Source organism: Hylaeus anthracinus, unplaced genomic scaffold, assembly GCF_026225885.1.
Source record: "Hylaeus anthracinus isolate JK02 unplaced genomic scaffold, UHH_iyHylAnth1.0_haploid 12001, whole genome shotgun sequence".
Lineage (NCBI taxonomy): Eukaryota > Metazoa > Arthropoda > Insecta > Hymenoptera > Colletidae > Hylaeus > Hylaeus anthracinus.
In genome coordinates this window covers 1022470-1044083 of record NW_026534348.1, presented here as the reverse complement: position 1 = coordinate 1044083, position 21614 = coordinate 1022470, and the positions used below count along the sequence as shown (strand labels likewise).

Here is a 21614-nt window from a genome sequence, read left to right as displayed (position 1 = left end):
TTATCTTAGCAACAGTTTAACTTATAAACTTCGATTTTTTTTTTCATTAATTAATATAAATGTACTTCTTAACTAATTTTTTGCTTTATTCGTAAGGATCACACTTTGCAATACAAAATTATTTTCATTTATATCTAGGCTGCAGATGTTTACACAAATTCAAATCTTTACGAATACAGAAAAATAATTGAAACTTGAATTAAAGTTATTATTAGTTCACTATTCCACTTCGTAATCGCTGTAGTGAATCTTGTTCGTAAAAATGTTAGGATTAGCTGCTCAAGTTCTCTCATAGATTAATAACCTCCGTTTCCACTCGTTATCTGTGGTAACGGTCACCTTTCGAAACTTACAAACATTCGTCAATATATTTTCAATATGTGCCTGGGGATCGCCAGTGAGCTCTAGCGTCTTCAGCAAAGGGAAATCCTCTCCATTGGAGCGTCTCAAACGTCTCGACGCGTTTCTGTAGCATTTCCAAAGCTGAGGCTCGATCACGATCATCTCCGCTAGCGAACAGGCTTTCTTCAAGAATTCGGCCAACCCTTTGTCTCCGTGGTTCAAGTGGATCCACATCGTAACAGAGAAACAGAACACGACGTCGAAGCGTGACTTCTGAAAACGACCAAGATAGCCCTCCAACGTCTGGTCGCAATCTTCGGCTACAAAATCGAGGCATTCGAAAATTATTCGATCCGTTCGTGGATTGCGTTCCCGTGCCCGCTCGATCAGAATCGGATCGAGATCTACGCCAAGCAAGGAGATCTCTCGATCGCCCGATAAGACGCTCTCGAGGAAGTCGTGCAACACGAACGTCAGGTCCTGAAAGCATTAATGTGATTTGCCATTTATCGATACTCCTCGGCCAAGAAAATGCGTGGCTTTGTTGGATCTCGAAATTTCTGATATTGTTGTTACAGAGTGTTTTCTAGAACGAGCTTTTGAACGCTTAAATGACGTTAGCTGCCACGTTTAATTATGATCTTGCGTACTTTTATTAAAATGAAAAATGTGTTTTTAATAAGATCATTTCAGAAAATATTTTTTCAATTCATGGAAACGTGCATTGGATTGCATGGAACTCGAACGAGTTTCCGGAAGCAGGGAAGTTTGGGGTTATTCCGAAAAAGGGATAACTCCGTTAAATTTAGACGTGCGCCGTTTGTAATTTCGGATCACGGCCGACTCATTCTATTTCGTCTGGCAGCTGTTTCAAGCTCACCCCCGCGTTACAGCCAACGTCTAGGCCTACGTATTTCCGGTCCGGATGGCCAGGACGCCGCCACACGCCACGCGGAAGTTGTCGCACGCGCTCTTCCGCAGGATGGAATTGGTAATAATTCATGAAGTTCCCGTGTCTACTAGCGCCCGGATCCGTCTTGTCTTCCTTTTCCTTGGACGATATCCCCGACATTTTTCAAAACCTGAAAATCATCGAGATCGATGGTCAACCATTGGATTCTTTGGATTCTACATGTCTCACATTTCAACTTTTATAGCGTATAAAAATAATTTAATTTTTGATCGAATTTTCCTTATATTTGACGCATAATTACATCGGATTCGGAAAGTAATTACGTATTTTTACCATCAGAATGATTTGTTCCGCAGTTTAATTACAAAAAAAAATTATATTTTCTTTTTCACGAACAAAGAAAACGAAATTACTTGGCTAACAATGAAATAGTGACTCAGTTTTACAATAATATTACATACCAGTCTATATCACAAAATGAAACCACTACACTCGCTTCAAGATAATTGAATCATTAGGAAATAAAATTAATAGAATTCGGTTAACGACAAGTTGCTCGCGAATTTCATGCATTTATAAAAAAAAAAAAAAGTACGTATATAAATATGAAATGCGTAAGCTAAACTAACCCGTAACGCATTATAAAACAAAAAGGTAACCGAATTAACACTATTACTCCGCGTACATAAATTTTACATACGATTTCTAAGTAAGAATATGTCATAAATTCATGAAATCCACCGTCTGGGATTTCAACATGTAACGTTGCAGTCTAGACGGTCGGGAACGGTAAAAACAATGCACAACTAGTCGCATAAGGTCTATAAACACGTGATAAAGACTGATAGCGAAGCAGAAATGGGGGTCAGAGACGCGGTAAGCGCGGAAGGATCGAGGAGATAATATGCTGGTGTCCGCGACCCAAATAAACGCAGCCTTCGATCGATGTTCGTGGTTGGACACGAGGAAGGCCTGAGAAATCGATGATACATTGTCTCGATACTCGCGGAGAAACTCGTTTTCATGGCAACGTTACTCCCAGTATCTCTATCTCGAACCAGAGATGAACGAAATCTTCAAACATAAGTTCCGAGCAGCAAGTAGAATAAATGGGCATATAAATTCATAGTTACTCCAGGTTACAGAGGCTTGAAAGAAAACCTGCGGCGCGTGTGTGTCACAACAATTTGGCAACCGGGGAGCACACTCCGCCTATACGTCTTGCGAAACGTCTCCTTTCAAACATCGTTTTTATCTATAGACGCGTGGCCAAGAACTTTTTTGCACCCCGTTTGCGTAACGAGTCGATCATAATTCGTGGAAACGCGATGTCGCAACGTCCGATGGTGTACCTGAAAATTCAGAGCCGATGGAACCAAAACAAAGAAGGAGCCGAAGCCAGAGGTTGCTCGACTGCTCGTGCGCCGCGTTTAACATTCAAATTCCACGGTGTTACAAAGGAATGTCCGGAGCTGCTGGGTAGGCGAGTTTCCGGAAATTTAGGATGAGCCAAGGTTGACCATAAAACCCGCAAAGATCAGGTAACCCGAGGATCGTTGGCCAGCACGAGCCCTGGCCGTCTCCTTCTTCGATTGTGTTCCCCTCGTTTTCCGTTTCACTCGAATCCTCTGGCGATGCCAGAAGGTAATCAGGAGGAAAAAAGAACCAGGAACGGAATAGCCGGCAGGGCAGGTGTTAGGTGTGCGCGGCGTCGCACCGGTCCAAGAACACAACGTCCATTCTACACGGGTCTCCTCGTAGCAATTTTCTCTTTCTTTGCCGGCGGCAGATGTGGCTGCAGGCCGGTGCAGAAGCACGCCACCATGAGATAACCAGGATTATCCAAGTATACCTAAGCCCAGGCAAGCTGCCAAAGGGTATCGTGTGCCACATTTTTTCTATTCAGGCAGACTGCATCGGCTCGAACTGTCGTAAGCATTTCACGCCAAGCTGAGGATTGAGTTTCAGGGTTCCGGAGCTAATGAATGGCAAAATGCCGCTTTGAAGACGTGGCGTCGGTCACGACGAGGAAAACAAAAAGATTGCTCCACTTTCTCGAAAGAATTGAAATTTTACAGTTGTCAGACTTCCGCGTTGTTTGCTTGTTTTCTCCGTTCAGAGATGAAAACTATAGTATCTCCAACGAATTTTAAAGATTTGCTTCTTACTAGCGACTGTTCCATGGTCGGTAGGATTTGTGGAAGACAGTTTATTGTCAAACAAAGTAAATACGTACACAACGTGTACACAAGAGATCAGACTGATCTCGTAAAAAGGTCGAGATGCTTCCATCGGTTCCTCTTTCGTTTCTTCTCTTAACGTTTCGAAACATCTTATTTTCTCAGCTGAATTTGCGTGCGTAGCGAAAACACATTCTGCGAGATAGGCAAAACCAATATGCAAAGATAACAGGGGCATTCAATAAAAAAGATATCGAAGATAAAGGACTAGCATAAACGAAGTCAAAATGAGAGATGTATTTCACAGTTTGTTGACTTTATCTGAATATTTTTCATTTTGGAGGCATTGATATGTAAATAATACTACGAATAATAATATTCATTCTTGGTTTATATTTGTGACACATGCAGATCCAAGATAACTGGGGTACAGCGACACCTGAGAGGCGGCAAGGTGGTTAGTTCACCGCCTATGGCTTCCCTGTGTGTTATTATTGAGTTGGAAAATTATTTCGTGCACGTGGAATGCACCCTGGCATGCCAAAGTTCTGATATCGTGAAACTTCTGCTCGGCCATTCAACTAATTAGGCTCCGAATTACGCCAATGGCACTTTTAAGGTTTGCGCAAGTCCTCTCGTTGGAAGGCTGCGAAGGTATTAACAGTAGTAAATTGTTTTAAGTATGCGTCCCGAGGTAATTTCGATTATGCGCGTTTAATCCGTAAAAAAGATTATTTTTATTGGTTTCCTCGGTAATCTCATTTCACTGTATGCCGCATTCTCTTGATTTTCTATCAGAATTATTCCATTTTTGAATTAATACGAATTTTGTTGTTCCCGTCACCAAAGTAGAATGAACAGGTGAATCTAACGGAAACAGTTGCGAAAGAAACGATATGGCCAAGTTTGTCTTCAGACTCGACATGCCTGGCGCTTAAACATCCCAGTCGCGATCTTGCTAATTATTATTAGGTAACGCGCGTTAGACTATGTATGCGAAAATAATGAACAGTGCCTACTGTTTCTATTCGTCAGTATAAATTTCTCGCTCGCCTAGTTAGGCGTGTTCCAATTGAATAGGAACACCGTCGAGCATTCTGTTTTTTTTTTGTCTTCGTTGACGTATACTTATCAACGGATCGCACTCGTCGATCTTATATGGAAATAATATCGAGTGTTTCCATCTACAAACCGCAATTATTAAGCCGCTTTGGAGTATAAAGCCTGGTTTCTAGATCAACACAACGGTTCGACGAAGGTCAGGCGACTAATCATGCCGAGGAATGCAATCTGTCCGCGATTCGTCGAGGCCTCCCGTAATTAGACAAACCACTGATGACACTGTGTTCCAATTACGAACAACACATTGAGTTTATTCATAAATCTATATTAACTCTTCGCTAAATTCTCCCAGAGTGTCCGTGGGGGCTGTTATGGGGTTGTACGAACATCCCCATTTGGAATGAAAGGTTCTGTTCTTAAATTTTCTTAAAACATTTTCTTTGTTGACGATATAATTTAGTGATAACTTGAGAGAAGTACGCAAAGATAATTTATCTGCAATCACGTACAATCGAATCACAAATTCGTCGAATTTGAATCACATTGCTGTCGAATTGTTTCGAGATACGTAACTTCCGGTATGTGAACCGAGAATGAATTTTGGGACCGAAGGACAACGAACTCGCACTTCCATTCCGTGATACATAGCTGTTAGTCATCGCTGTATCGTCATCTATGATTCTGAAACGCGTAACGCCCGAAGGCATTCTAATGTGGCAATAGTTATTGGCTTGTGTTCTCTGTAGAATCACGTCATTGCACTCGTATCAGCGACAAAAGTATCGTAAACAAATGTGTCAGCGTGCTACGCTAAGCTTAGGCTTGTCAATAGAACTGTGAGTATAGTGGAAATCATTGTGCGAGACAAGCACGTAGAAAGCTTGAACAGAGGTTTACTAAACAGTACACCTACTACGATTGGTCAAATGACCACTTTCAAACTTTTGTGCACAGTTATTCTGCTAGTTGTAGAAATTAATTCTGTGTCTGTATATTCGATTCCTTATAACTTTAATTTAAACAGATATACCTACTCGTAATGTTGGTAAATAAAAGTACGAACCTTCTATATTCTCATGATCTCATGATTCCTAGAATCTTTATTATCAAGAATCTATACATTATATATATAATTAATTATAACCTAAGTCTACATACAACAAAGTTTAATAGTGTAATAGTGTAGAGCTCTGAACGACACGAAGACAGCTGAGGCCTGGCTCGTTTCTTTCATCCTTTCCCTTTCTCTAAGGCTTGGTAAATCCCGGGAAACTGAGTTCTCGGTCAGGTAAAGTAAAATGCTCCCGGAAGTCGACCGTAAAGCGATCCGGCGAGCATCCGGGCCATTCAACGCGACATAGCACTTTCATCGGCCCGGGAAATCCGCTTTTTCCGGGATTTTCGTATACGACAAAACGACTACGTGTGCTTCTAACGATCGACGACAATCGCAACGACAAAAGAATCGTCTCTGCCTCCTTTCTTAAGCTGAATTTGTACGAGGAGGAAGTGCCCTGGATGCACGGGTACGCTTGTTAGCTTGAATGGCGAACATCGCGAGACTCCTTGTATTTTGCCACGCGCGTGTTCGAACCGATTTTTCGGGGATCGTTTCGCCGAATGGAGTCTCCAAACACGACTTTATCCGCCTTCGAATCTGCTTTAAGGTTTCGCTGTTTTGGGATTTTCGGGATTTACTAGCTTTCGCCCAGCGTCGCCGTGGCGGATGGTCTTTTCGTATCGTACCATTGTAACATTGGATTTGGTTCGCGTCTCTTGTGAATTCTGTTACGAGTATCGTCTTACAAGTCAGTGTTTTTCAAAATTCACCTCCCAAGAGCCACCAGTATTCCACCCATTGGGATGTATCTATACTAATAGTGAATGCTTTGCAATTGAGGGGTGTGCATCGATAAGGAGACAGCTCCATACTTCCTTTTCAGAGTGATGGGGGGGAGGATTAATGTTTGGAACTGCCTTTTTATTGCGCTCCCTTCTAAAAAAAAACACCAATAGAGATCAGGTTGAGTACTTGAAAGTTCGTACTTTAATGTATAAAATTACGAGTTCATATCGAATTGTAGAGTTACAAATTATTGAATATGGAATTCCATATGCAGAGAATTAATTTCTACACTTAATGTTTCGAAGGATGGGGAGCCGAACTTGACATCGCACGAGGTTTCTTCGTCGGTTCTTACTCGATAAATTGCATTCGTGACGTATCCTTGCCGAGATGACCCAGTTACGAGCTCGAACCCCTTGAAATCGTACGTACGAGAATTTATCGAGTGCGACTGAAGGCCGTCGAGAGAATCTTTTCCGACGGCGCGGCGGCGAGTGGATAGGTAGCAGTTGATACCTCGTGTTCGATTGAATCAAATATCCACTCGAGTGAATTTTTTTTTCTCAGGTAATGAGAACATCGAAGATTCGAACGCCCGCCATCGCGTGGATAGATGAAACGTGAATCGTGATCACGACCTGATCTGACAATTGAAATGCAACAAATGTCGCCAGTGAGATTCGCTTGTAAACATTGAATTAAATATGGACTTTTATATTGCCTAAGACACCTAAAAAGTGACATATTTCTCGGTTTCTTTTTATCTTAACGAACCATGCGGATTCATAGAAATAATTCGATGTATAATATAATATTGCTTGTATATAACCTTATAGTATTTTATTTTCATATAAATTCAAATCATTATAATAAATCGTATGGATCCAAGGCCGCGCTATTTGCAAGTATTGTAAAAGGGTTACTTACAATTTTTTTCTCACGTTACACTTGTTCGCATTGCACGAAAACACAGCTTGAAAAACGCTGATTCAACGTATCCTCGTTTCACAAAGAAACGCGCGTACCATTCTGATTCGGTTGGTTAGAACATGTAAGTATTCTTTCCCCTCGTGAAGAACTTAATGTGTCTTCATCCGCGATCCAGTTTTACTCGTTCTTCCTGTGAACCGTGGGACTTTTAACGGCAAATTAGAGACGAACCGGATGCAACGTATGTTTCGCTGGCGCACGTGTATCCGCGGAAATTGCAATTGTGTTCGGAACGCGCGCGAAAGTTCTGCTTCTGACATCACCTTCTACTAGACGTTGAACCATGTTCTACTAATACCGTCAGTTCCGCGTTGTCTAGCATTATTTCTTTTTTCACAAACTTCAAGGGTTTCCTCAATGTTTCTTGAATTATATACATATTGCGAAAGTAATGCAATTTAGGTGCTGTTTTCAAGTTTTTATCGTTAAAGCATAATAGTGTAATTTAGAAACAGTTTAGGCATTTACATTATTAAAGCATAATATTACTATTTATATGCAGTTTACAGATTTATATTATTAAAGCATAATATTATACGACCAGTTTACAAATTTATATTATTAAAGGACATCATTAAAATTTACAAGCTATACGCGTAATTACTACATTGAAAGCAAGAAAACGTTCGTACAACTAAATGCAATGAACTTGGAAGTAAGTCTGGAACTAAGTTCCGTCATAGTTGAATAAATTGAAAAACCAGGAAATACAATTAAATACGCGACGCACGTGTATTGCACGCTTAATAACGATGTCACGATGAATTTAACAATGTTCTTTCAACGAGAAACGCAATCATAATTCATAAGGTTTATTAAAATTGCCAACAAGGAAACGGAAACGTTCTAGAAACCGCGCCGCTAAAATGCATCCTCATTACCGCAATCATACGAAAACAAAACGTGTAATAAATCTTGCAAAACAAGAACACGTGTACAGACTATACACTCCTCGACATATTAAACAAACTATACATTCGAGAAATATGAAATACGATGACTATAGTTTTTTTGGCACATTTTCTTTTCAAGTGTTGTATAACGCATTTAAAAAGAGTTGTATTATTCTTTTAGAAGAACACATACGATGAGCTGGTGTCAATAACAAAATGCCTTAATATCCTTTTTGCTCTAGTTCGAAACTTAATGCCATTGAAAGGCAGTGGGTTCATCGCGTATCGTTGCGCGTGCTCATTGGAACGAAAATCGTTCGTTGAAGACACGGCTCCGTGTGGCGAACAATAAACTCAAAAATTCCAACGTTATCGTTTTCGCGGGAAATTGCGTCAGGTTACAGCGTCACTCGTGTCACGGAAGCGATAAGCGACGTTGGTTGGTACGCGATCATGCGAGAACATTCCCACGTTTCCGATAACCGTTCGTGTTTGACCACAGGTAGGGAGGACACGCGGTTTATACGTCGGATTAGTAGCTAACAATGGGCATAAGGATGGTAGAAGCGGCTGAGCAAACAGATTTCAACGATACCAGGCTCGGTTAAATTAGAATTCTTCGACTCTTATTCCCGGATATGACGGCGTCGCTTACAAGACAAGCTTCCGTAGCGATAAGCCACTCGTTAGTCGTTAAACAGACTGCGGATGTTCGTGCAAAGTCATCCATTTATTTGGATTATACGATATGCAAAATTGTAAATTGTTATATCGTACATTAATAATTCGACAGCGAATGTTTGTGCAAAGTTGTACTTCCTTTTAATTTTTGTATGTGTTCCCCGTACAGCACAAATAAATTATATAACGTATTATATAAATATCGCGGTACATTGGAGTTTACCGTATATATTTAACATTTATAATTAATTCCTAATAGGATTCGTCGCTTATTTGCTAAAAATCGCGAAATATGTATGACAAATGACGCTCGTTAACACGGGACTGGTTTAAGCTCGACCTTTCGAAACAATGAATGATATCATACCTTTTTCTCGTTAGCGAATTAGTAATAAGTTTCGCGAAGGTGAGCGAAAGAGTTTCCCGTCATGTATGACTACCAACAATACCGCGGTCGACAAAATAGTCAATATTCCACACGGTTTTAAATGCGAATATGTAAGCGACGGCTTTTCATACTGGTCATTTGTGACGTTTACATCGCTTGAACTCTCAAATCTTCTCTACGACATTGGATGTCATCGAATCATTTAAAATTAATTAAATTAATTTTAGATGTCAAGTCATTCAAAATTAATTTAATTAATTCTCATTGATTCTTAAATGTCATCATCTTATATACCAATATGTTCTATCTTGGTTTAAATGGATATAATTATGGTCACGCATGTAGGCGACGAAAGTGCATTAGCGAATCAAAGTAGAGAATGATCGTCCCGTTGATTCCACTTTGACGCCCTCTGGGAGTAACGTCGTGCCGGAGACTCTCGTATTCGCTACTAGAGGGCTATCGAGGTAACTTGTTTCTCACAAGTTATCGATCAACCTTTGATATTGTATATAAGCGTTCCATGAACGATCTTCCATTGGAGATTAAGAGACGGGGTGGTTCCCAGTGTGCGTTTCTCCCGCAGTTCTGGTTGAACTGCGTTACCAAAAATTTATTATACATATGTCGTCGCGTCTAACTTATGAGAGGAGGGGGTAGGTGTGTTCAGTCCCACGGTTATTTTCCGCACAAGATGGATGTGAAATTCCCATCGAGGAAAAAAAACTCCTCCGACGCTTGATGACGATGGGTCGCACACGGTAATAGTCTCTTAACCCTTTTACGCTCTTTTGTAACGACTAATATTTTTCTTCACCTGTTTAAATGGCCTACTACCGATAAAAGGTTTGGCGTATTCTTAACAATAATAATATTCTTAACGATAACAATAAGAAGGGGGAGGGAAAGTCCGAGAAATCTTACGTGTTCTTAGATAAGGGTGAGGGAGTTAAAATGTCCAAAATCGTTCTTACGTAATTAATGAACGGTACCTAAGAACTCTGGTTAATGCAGATTAGAAACGTAAGATTGGCCCGACCTCGAAATCGATACTGCAACGAGCTTCTGAGGCGGTCCTGGCTGACTGAATCCGACGTGTCTGGGGGACTCGAGACGAAGGTCGGTGCCGTGGACAGAAAAAAAGGTGGGATGATGGTTTATCGTACGGAATTGAGTGCCGATCCGTGGCAGAAGTTGCGAAATCAACGTTGCTTCGTTCACGGCGACGAGGGGATTGGCTCGATTCGCTCACGTGCCACCGTGGCGACCGATTGAGAAACGGCCGTGATAACGAGATCCATAAAATCCACCGGCTCTCTCGACTCCGACGGAGCCTGTTCGTTCCCCTTTGTATTCGCAAACTGAACTCTTAGGGCTACTCGATTTATTGGGTTCCACTGTCGTTATTTACCGTTTTTCTTTTTCTTCTCTTTCATATCGATAAAGGGAGACTTTTATAATATAGTTTGAATGCTTGTATGTTGTCACGTGTATATATTATTGGAAATAGTTAAATAGTTTTTGAGATATCGTGTACATCGAAAAAAGAGACGATCCCGAAAATGTTCTATATGTTGATCGTTTTTAAATATATCTTAACAAAAAAAAAAAACCCACACGGTCATGTAAACGACAGTTCGCATTCTTAGACACACACGTGCTCGATGGGAACACGAGTGTTCAATGGCACACGTTGTCGGCAGGGTAGAATCGACCAATGACACGTCTCAAAGGCAGCACACCGATAGCTCCCGGTGTCGTCTGGCTGGCAGTATGTACTGACAATGAATGCTCGAATCGTTGATTTTCGAGGACACCGCTCGACCGAACGAGCGAAATGACAGTCATGAGAGAATGCTGACCTCGGATCGAGGTTCGCGTTGCTTGTCGTGTTTCGCAGTCCCCACCCAGACGGGTGTTCGTGCTCGCTTCAGGAACACCTTGGTCGATGCAACGTTTAAATATACATCAAACGAACAACACTTTTCACACCTACGCCCGTGTAGGTGCACGTGTGACGCAACAACAGGGGTGCAAAATCTGTTCACCTACGTGGCACGCTTTTGCGCAACGTCCTGTCAAATCCAGTGGTGAGTTGGGGGGGGGGGGGGATGGAGTGTTATCGTGATTTTGCGTGATCTTCCGTGTTTGGGACGAAAGCAATGACGGAGCAATGAAATCTCAAACACGATCACACGATAAGCTGTTTACAACCAGCATCTTCTAAACATAGTACAATAGCCCATCCGAAAAACTCCATCTTGGGTGTTTACTTCGTCGCGCGTGCAGCAGGGGCTAAATACCTTGGTCGGTTGGCCGTGTTTCCTTTACGCACCGATCGTAATTGGTGCCGCGAGGAGACGCTTTTCCGTACACGTGCACACGCTTGTTGAAAGGTGTTACGAAGCTGATACCGGTGCAAATTACGCGCGTGTCCGCTCGCTCGTGTGCGGTTGCGTTACCGAGGGCCTCGCTGCTTTGTGTTGCGGCCACGCAGGAAGGTGCCGCAAACTTAAACATGTGCTTTACGTTGGAGGGGACAAGTTGGGAGAAGGGGACGGGAGGACGCGTAGCACTATAATAGACATTTCGGGAGCTCGACTTATTGTTAGTGTGTTTTATCGGAGATTAGGACCGGGGTATTTTTGGACTACGCAGTCGCGATCTTTCCACGGACCTGACAATGATGGGCAAAATGTAATTCATGATCCACGGTCATGATTGCTAAGATTCCCTTATCTGGCCCACTCTGCGCTTTATTTTACTTCGTTCAATTTTGTATTTTATTACAACCACGATCCATAGTACCGAGTATTATCATTGTTAAACTTTCCACCGTAACGGAGCTGTATGACTTCACGTTGAAACATTCTTACGTAAATTCCGATTGTTCCAGTGACAGCGTAATGATTGGCACGCAATGCCTGTAACGTTCCCTCTCAGACATGGAGCGTTGCACCCCGACACGTGTAAATATTGCATAGGTGCGCGTGCATGCACCTACCGATTCATCGGTAACAGTAAACACCATTTCATCGAGCACGAGAGCATACATACCTCCGGTTTTATTGATAACGATCGTCGCGATTGCGTCAGGTTGTCGTATGTGAAAAAAAGCAACGAGAAAAATGGAAAACAGAAAAAGAAGTTAAACGATAACGATCACGTGGTTGCGCGGAGAAGAATGACTCTGTTCCGATTGCTATTACCTTGTGTTAGGTACATATATCGATTACGTATCCGGATACACGCTGTGAATACCAGCGACTCGTACGCTATACAAAACTATACAAAACTGCATAAATTTTCTCCTACAAAACTGCATAATAGTTTCCAAGGCACATCAAAGACGCAAAATGTTATTCAAAGATCTAGCAAAGTATTCTAATAAAGGCTTGTCGCGTACCTGGGATGAATAGTGTCAGGGATCACCGTATACCGTATGCATGCGGAAAGGATTTACGGAAAACGGATTTTCCAAAGGATACGCGCATCCTGCCCGATTGCAGTCCTCGTTTTCCGTGTGTAGGTGTGGTCGAGCAGCTGCCACGAGGAAACAGGACGAGAAAGAAGATGCTGTGCGTACGCGAAAGGCGAACAAGGGATCCGACTCGTTTCGCTGTAATTTAACCGCAACCCTATGGAAACGTATGCCAGCGGTGTGCCACGAGGCCTACGGGGAAAAATGTACCGGTGCACGTGGCACATTATTTTCGGCCTCGAACGAAATTGGGGGAACCCATCTGTCTGGAGCTGTGTGAAGTATCCGGGTGAAGCTGTTTGTATCATTTTTCCAGTCCGAAACAAGTTCGACCGATCCGATTGGCAAAGATGAAGATATCTAAATAAATGCAAAGTCATTTCACATGCATTCACACATTATCACGCATTAGAGTAGTCTAAAATTTCGATTTTTAGCACAAATATGTTCCTCGATGTGTAAATATTCATACAAGCTCGAGTACCACTGCAATAAATTACATGCTTTACAAATTATATTATTTAATACGACGTGGTCCCTGTTTGCCCATTCTGTAACGAAATGGCTCCGAGTGCAAAGGGTTTAAACTAATGCCGGGATCAGCTCCAAGCGTCTATCGCGAGCAGGAGCCAAGATAGACAACACGCCGCAAGAAGATCCAGCAATGTACCAGATGGGAAGGTTTCGCAATATTCCCTGAAATATCGAGATGATCATCGCGCAGCCAGGCAGCAAAATTACAGAAAAAGGATCGTCGAAGGTTCCGCGGGCATAATCGTGGTAGAAAGCAGATCCCGGGCGCGAAAAGGTCATAGATCTCATTGGAAGTCAAGCTACCAGTGGCTAGCGGCTTTTCCCGAAAGTCCACGGAGAAAGCGAGAGCCACGGTTCCGGGATCGATAAATGGAATGGCGCATCCATTGCGAGACGATCAACTGATATCTCGCGGTGTTATCTCGAATTTCTTATCTCGACACCGCCCTCTCGATGTTCTTGAGCATCGCTTATGCGTGGGAGGATACGAATATCCTTCCCAGAGTTCCTTCGTCTCTAGCCTCCCTGGTCGAGGCTCTTGTTCGAGGTTAGCTTCCTTCTTCGAACGGAGGCTGCTCGGGTTGATGGACTCTCGGGTAATTTGTTCGATGGTTTAACTTGTGGCGCAATAAAATTTAATAATAATATTGAAGGACTCTTCAGACGTTCGTTTAACATTTGAAATTTTGCCGCAGTAGAATTAAATAATAACGTTGATGGACTCTCCAGCCACTTGTATGACATTCTAATTTCTGGTGGACTAGGTACATAATAATTTCTGAATTGTTGACATAGTGGAATTTAATAATGATTAAATATCGATTAAAAATTGAAGCCTGGCTACAGAAACAGAGGTCCGTTCCAGTGGCCTCTTCCTTTTTCCTCCCGACTTCTCCCTTCGACTATTTATCTTTTCTCGACCGTGCCCAGGATACGAGCGAAAATGCCGGCGAACCGGTTCCAGAATTTTTCGTCGGTTCCTCGTCCCGGACTTTAGACCGGTATTCCTCCACGTTGCAGGATGCGTAGGCTGTTTCGCGGTGCATTTGGCGAATCGCCGCGCCGCCGCCATTCCGGATACGCGAATTCGTACCACATTCGCGTCACGAATAAACGGCTGGTATCCGCTTCGAACTGACGATGCAAATGTTACAAAGGAAACGCGAGGAAACTCCGACTGACTATTTACTACGTGACTTTATTACAATCCTTGAGCGTTGCTACTTCCCGGCCCTTCTATTCTTTTAAATTCCCGAGAGTCCCGAACGAAATAAAATTCTGTATGGTCACGGTCTACGCAACCGTTGAATCTGAATTCTTCGAAATTCTAGAAATTTCCGAACGAGATGTTACAGAACTCTATACGTCCATGGTCTCCTCAAGCGGCGAATCTGAATGTTTTTAAATTCCACAGAATACCGAGCGAAATCAAATTCTATATGGTTATGGTCCTCCCGAGCGTAGAGTCTGAATTTTTGAACGTGTAGTGTTTACCAAAGTAGACACAACAAAGTAATAACCGTGAATTTTAAATTTAATTTTTATTTTTACTCCAGCTGGTCGAATTACGATCCACCGTATAATATACGATAACTCGCTTATAATCGCTCTCACAGAAAAGAACCATATAAGAAAAGTTTTTGAAAATTGAATTCAGAAACTATCTTGTTCTATGTATTTCTTCGGTAGAATCGACGGTAACCGAGATATCGACCCGTACCCTCCTGCCTTTGATAACCTACGAGGGTGAGTAGCAGCTAGCAACAGAGCTCTTACAGAAGACATCTTGGAAGACTTCCAATAAAGTCATTCGATAAAACGTTGGACGTGGTACAGCAACGATAAATTGCAAAAGTACGCCATGAACTGTTATCGGTTACCAGTGGAGGAAATTGTTCTACTTACATTTAGTTCAAAAAAATGTGAACGTTTGATCTTCCATTGACATCGCTTGATCAGTATATAGACGTTTTAGAGCAGAAGAAAAAAAGACGATAAGCTGATAAGTCTATTTCTGCTATGGACAAAGAGAGATACGGTTTAGAGAGAACGAAAATTTTTTACCCCTTATCTTCTCGTCCTTCAAAAACGTTGGGACCAAAGGAATGAAACAGGCGGAGGTGTTGTAACGTTACCTTTGATCCGACACGCGAGCGCGACTACGCAATTCCCGGTCGCTTTCGGTTACTAACATTTAGTAACGCTTACATTACGCTTTACTTATCCGCTCGATTAAAATCATATTGATATTCTAAAGTATCGACACATTAGCATATTCTGTACGTCTAATTGAATATATTAGGTGTAGAAATGAAATCTGTGATTTCGTATTCAGACATTTATAATTCTAGTTGAAGTAGATAGAAGCGTTCATTTGTCGCTTTGTCAGGTTCGAGTGCCTACATTCTAAATCCTCCACCTGATATTCGTTACAATTTATTTATATTATTTATTTATATAGTACAACAAATTACTTGAGTAGGTTTACAAATTTATTCTACATATATACCAACCTTCATTGTGGTAAAACACAGATTCTCTCACATTTCATTTTACAACAACATGTGTTCCTTTGAAGCGTATATATTCAACGCGTGGATTCCCTGGTAATCTAATCTTAATCTCTTCTCATGTAACCTATGTAATCGATGACTTTCGTCTAAAAGTATCTACAACAAAGGCAATCGATGACGACACTTTCAATCGAGCACAAACGACAACGCAACCTTTCAATGACATGCTCCATCAACAATATATAGTGAAATTTTTGTTTAGACTCTTTTGAAGAACGAAACATACCAATTTTCAAGAGTTTATGTCAAGTAGATTCGCTATAAAAAAAGGCATGAAAATTGTCTCGATATTGGTCAAAAGGGAAGATTACCCCTTCGATCTCCAACTTCCAAGAGTAATCCTGTTTTTCGCTACATCCTGTATACTTGGGGTTGGGGGATACCGTTAAGCCCAGTTAACCCGGAAACACAGAAAGGGAGGGTCGAGGACAATGAAGGCTCTTCTGTTGTGATGTTTGCTCTAGTCGTAGGCAGACGGTTAAGGGAGGAAACCACATTAGCAGTACTAGGTGTTTCTTGGAATATTTTTTGTATAGAGAAGAATTTATGTATTATCTCGTTTCGTAAACTATCCCTTGCGTCTATAGGATGTCCAAAAGCATGTCGGACATTCACGCGCGCGCATACTGACACAGTGACACACATCTGTTCCATTGGGATCGATCAAAAAGTATCGCTGTAGTGTCTGCATTGCGCAAAATGCACCTGCCTTCGAGAATTGCAACAACGCTGCGCGTCATTTCGCACGAATTTCTCTATTTTTCGAATTCAAGTTTCCATCGCGTCAAACTTGGAGTAAAGGCAAACAAAATATAATCCCACTTTTTAAATGTTCGGAGTAAATTCTGTTCTATTCTGTTCTATCAAAAATTTCTATTTTCAAAATTCCTCTTAACTTGAACCAAAACTTCCTTTCGTAACGACTTCAATTAAACACAAAGAACGAACGACGATTCCCTAAAACCTTCATCGTCAAAGTGTCGCTGAAAACGCCCCTCGACCGTAATTTTCACTATACCTGGAAAGCCCCTCGAAATTTATGATCGGAAAGCCTGTAGTTTCGTTAATTAGAAAATACCTGAACTACCGAATACCGAACGCTAATGAACCGTCGTCTACCGTGGAGGCGGTCCATCGAGGGTCGTACCACGTCGTTCCTCAGTCGACGGGCCAAGAAAGTCTCGATAAAGCCCATGTCCATGATAAAACCGTACGGCCTCCGGTCTGCCGACGTTTCCCGACCTCGAGACGCGTGTTTGCGCGAGTCATGGACTACGAAATGGTCACGTTTCTTCGATTAAGCCAGCTAAGGATGACGATGGCGGTCGACCGAGGTCCGAAGATACACCGACTTCCGGCGTGAGTTTGTCTTCCTTGAAAGGGATTACGAGCATAATGGGGGGACTTGAGCGACCGACGTCGTCGCCGCACGTTGGCTCCGCCGCGCCGCGATGCAAACGTCTGCAGGACTGTTATCTGCCCCCGATAGAGCTCCCCTTGTGCCAGGAACAGGAACGTAAACGCGGAAGTCCCTTACCCGGCCGACAGCTACGTTTCCGGCCGATAGAAGCCCTTTATCGGTCGTCCCGGAAGTCTTCTCGATTATCAATGCACTTCTTCGTATAGAACGCCAGCAACATGAAAGTAATCGGAAGTAATACCTTGGAAAAATATAAGTTTGAATTTCTATTCATTTCCAACAAAATCTAACGGATCGTAACATTTCAAAAATAAGCGACGCTTAAATGATAGTTAACGAACAGATCGATTTCTTTCAACGGACAATCTATATTTAATGTGCAATAAACATCAAAGCACCGAATGGAGTAGACGTCCTAATCGAAGAAATTAGGGCGTCCCATTTAGAAAAATTAGCGCTGGCCCGACGAAGACGTAACCATCGATCAGTTCGTTTCAAAATACCTAGGTATTTCGAACGCTCCCACAAATTACACGCCTAAAAGCTCGCTCGTTGAAGAGATCATTATACATCCGAAGATATAGTCATCGGTAAGATTAATCCCATGGCTACTTCCTGGTGTATCAGCTGGCGTTTCGAGCTAACGATTCCTCGATATCCGACTCGACAAAGCGATCTTGCTATTTCCCAATCGTCATTATAATCTCAATTTATATTCCGACGTACATCGGCCGTCGCACAGTAAATGTGTTCCGAGTTACACAAACCTATTATACAGAATGATGCAATAACGGGTCTCTAGGCAACCGATATTCAAATCGACACGTGGCGACCGTTTTCGAGAAGAATAAACCGTCAAAAGGTGGAACAGCGTTTCATAAACCGTTACGTTACGACACAATGGGCATGGGAACTTTAATATTTGGACACAGTATTACCCCCGCCCCGAGTAATAGTGTAATCAATGCCCTTATCGCTTCCTGTTTCGATTAGTACGTCGCTTAGAATTTCGATCGATTTCTATAGATAAATGTAAAGACTTCTGAAGAATTTCAAGCAACATAATATTTATTATTAAAATTCTAATTTCCCATCCATGAGATAGTCGGGTCATCTACTTGAACGTGTCAATCGCTCACGTTGATAAACAATGGTTTGGCCAGAACGTATTATTCATGGTATTATTTTCATGCACTCCAGCCACTTCGCAAAACGGTAGTTTCACGGTCAACGTCGCGAAATACTACAATTTTCCGTGATCGTGTCCTCTCGGCCGTAGATACCGAGTCAGTGAACCACGTCCGGCTGGAAAGTTGCATTAAATCGTGCAACCGCCACTGGAAAAAGCGTAACGGCATATTCGATCTACATTGGCCAACATTTACATCGGGAACACGATGATCGCAATCAATCGCAATCCGTGCGACAAGACACGTCGTGTTAACCTTTTCCATTACGAAAAGTCTTGCGACTTGTATGCGCGTGTATCCACAATTTGACGGTGATTGGATTTGTTTAATTTCTTGTGTAATAACCACTCACAATTGCCAGGCTAATCAGTATCGATTAAGTGTAGAAATTAATTCCGTGCCTTTCTATTTAATCGTTTGTAACTCTAAATAGAAATATTTAATTATCATTTCGTTATTATATTAGCGGAGTTTCGTTTAGCTATTTGCAAATGTGTTGCATAAAGTTAGTATTAATTTTTTCATTGGTGTTTGTAGTAGATAATCTAGATTTGGAATCAGCAAATCATAAATTAGTAATTTGTAATCTTCAACTAAGCGTGTCTGATCATTAATTGATTGTTAATTGAGATTATTGATTACTCGAAGCTAGATTGTCGATGTTTATACTAATTAGGTATTTTATACGGAGAGTCTACGCACTTGTATTTGCTAACGTCATGGTCACGGTCATCGTCACCGTCATCGTCAACATTCGTCATCGTTGCATTCATCGTCACAGTCATAGTCATCGTCGATCGACCTATTTGACCTCATTCCCATGCTATAGTCACTTCGTACTCTAGTAATGATTTATAGGGAAACCATTAGGCACAAGTCTTAAATAATGAGATTAACCTAAATATCACATGATAAGAAGGCAATTATTTTTATTAACTATTACTGTGTATGCAGTGTGGAGAAAACTATAATAAAAAATGTAGTAAACAGACGTAGTTTTCCATTCTTGATAAAAAAAAGTATGGTAATTTTATGCCTGCAAATAGTTCATTTACAATCTATTTTAATTTTAAATGTGCTTAATTGTTTAGACGCGTCAATAGGCGAATGGTGGATAGATACATTCGATGAACGTCCTTCATGACGATAAACCATGGTCGGTAATCGGATGTAGTCTGACGTGACTAAACGTGTAGTTGCGACACGTATTATCTCCCTTACGAAAATGAACGTTTTACATTGAATGTCGTATACTTGTGCAAAGTTTACACGAGAATGTGCCGCGAACAATGAGGCAACACATAATTGTCTACCGCGTGAAATGTGGACGTGACAATAATTGAATGTATCAGTCGAGCAACCATAAATTACAACAATTTTTTATTGCTAGAAAAATTGCTTAAGATTGAATTATGTTCGGCAAATATTTTCTAAAAATCTGTAAACAAATATTTTATATTCAAAATATTCTACTTTACTAAATTAAATAAATAAACTCTCAGAACTTATTAACAAACATGAACCTGAACCCTAATAACGAAGATAACCGTTATCAATTCGAATACGTTCGTTGTTTACGTTCGTACAATTTCGAGAAACGTTCCAGTTTCCTATGTTGCGAAAATGGCGAATGATACGATTCAGTGGGATCGGATATCTAAAAGCCAGTTTTTGTAATCGGGTGCAATCCGAATTGATTAAAACGAGACCGTTGCACCATAGTGGCGCTCTTACGAAAAGTAGTGCTCTGTAACACAGCGCAGGCGATGTTTGCGATGCCACTGTGACGCAACAGTCGCGAATCGGTATTTGTAAAAACCGACGAGGATTATTTATTGCTCGTAAAATCAAATGGAACGATTAAGATAAAGTTTCGATTGTGCAATTTCACTAAGGCGTTGCGCCACGCGGCTCAAAAGAAATTGCGATTTTTCTTAATACGGTGATCAGTTCATCCCTTAAAAGAACTCGAGTATGAGAGCCTAAACGACGAGTTTGTTGTGTATAATACCAGATAAATAAACCTGACTATTGTATTACGAATGTACTCCATTTGTCATATAAAGTCTAACGAAATTTGAATAATTATTCAAAATGACGTTCCGAACGTTTTATTCTTTATACAAATAAGAATTTGTGCCAATCTCTTGTAGCCAGTAGCTTACAGCCAAACAATAGCTGGCAAAAATGGTTAATAATCTCCTAATTATAAACATAGCTGTTATCGTTTCTATTATGATACTCGTCAAGTGTGATCCTTTGACTCTGCATATTCGACCTTTACTTGTACGTGTACGTAAAGTCATACGGTGAGTAAATGTCCTGTACGGTTTCCATTTGTGTCGGTGGGTATATATTGCTCACCGATTTTCAGAATAGGGCAGTCGCAACAGATGGACAGTGTTCTTACGTTCGATAGGAGATTGACGAGCCTTCGTCAGAGTTTGATGTAATTCGCGGCTGCGTATCAGTGTCGAGTGTTTGTGGATTTGTGACAAGAGCCCGACAGATTAAAGCAACTAGACTCGTGCCGTATCGCACGTATGCAGCGTGGTACGTAGTTGGAGACAACTTTTACTACAAATTACGTTACTAATATGTTGTTAAAATAGATGCGATAATCGTTCGTGACAATCGTGCTTTCGTAATGGGGCAGTGATAGGCAAAACTGTTATGTAAACAAAAATTTGTAATAATGAACGATAAAAATAAAAATAAACATTCGAATGAAAACTGTAAAATGAATTTACATTTCACGATGAATGGAGGAAAAGTTATCTACATTATTATGCAATCGATTAACGTCGCGAATGAATCACAACATTGTATTTTTATTCGTCATCTATTGTTAGAATGAACGCTAGCCTATCTCTGATTTTTGTAGTATCCTCGACGTTGTTAAGATGACTTGCAAATCTGTGTGAAATGAAATGACGAGTGACGTTTCGAGTAAAGGATATGATATACAGGTTGAGATTTAGTGGAAATGAGATTTTAGGGCTTGGAACGTTACGTAACAGGGTGACAATTAAATATTTCAAATTAAAGCACGTACATAAATGACTGGATGTAAAGGTACATAATTAATTTGTACGCCTAATAAATTATATTTGTGTCAGAG

At 41.2% G+C, this 21614-nt stretch overlaps 2 protein-coding genes and 1 long non-coding RNA gene across 7 annotated transcripts in view; 2 read left to right on the top strand and 1 right to left on the bottom strand.

Moving 5' to 3' along the window:
* Positions 1 to 62: 62 nt before the first annotated feature.
* Positions 63 to 21614, bottom strand: part of LOC128891113 (probable RNA methyltransferase CG11342) — a 26436-nt gene continuing 4884 nt past the window's right edge. The window contains exons 1-3 of one of the 3 annotated variants that reach the window (XM_054150335.1): positions 10288 to 10307; positions 1223 to 1424; positions 63 to 822 (exon numbers count right to left, since the gene is read on the bottom strand). In XM_054150335.1, coding sequence (XP_054006310.1) covers positions 280 to 822; positions 1223 to 1414 — 735 coding nt within the window. In that variant the 5' untranslated portion in view covers positions 1415 to 1424; positions 10288 to 10307 and the 3' untranslated portion in view covers positions 63 to 279. Of the gene's footprint in view, positions 823 to 1222; positions 1425 to 7270; positions 9057 to 10287; positions 10308 to 21614 lie in introns of those variants that run through there. The other 2 variants (XM_054150334.1, XM_054150333.1) reach the window with 2 other exon arrangements.
* Positions 3990 to 7254, top strand: LOC128891119 (uncharacterized). Of its 3 annotated transcripts, XR_008460758.1 has the most exons (4): positions 3990 to 4904; positions 5244 to 5333; positions 6649 to 6845; positions 6911 to 7254. It is a non-coding gene; the product is annotated as an uncharacterized LOC128891119 (long non-coding RNA). The 3 variants fall into 3 exon arrangements; XR_008460757.1 differs by having other exon boundaries at positions 3997 to 5333; XR_008460759.1 differs by lacking the exons at positions 3990 to 4904; positions 5244 to 5333 and adding an exon at positions 5343 to 5482.
* The window catches only part of LOC128891110 (tribbles homolog 2), a 27906-nt gene continuing 27179 nt past the window's right edge, over positions 20888 to 21614 (top strand). Inside the window, exon 1 of the mRNA XM_054150325.1 lies at positions 20888 to 21046. The gene's annotated coding sequence lies outside the window, so the exon portion shown is untranslated. The remainder of the gene's footprint in view (positions 21047 to 21614) is intronic.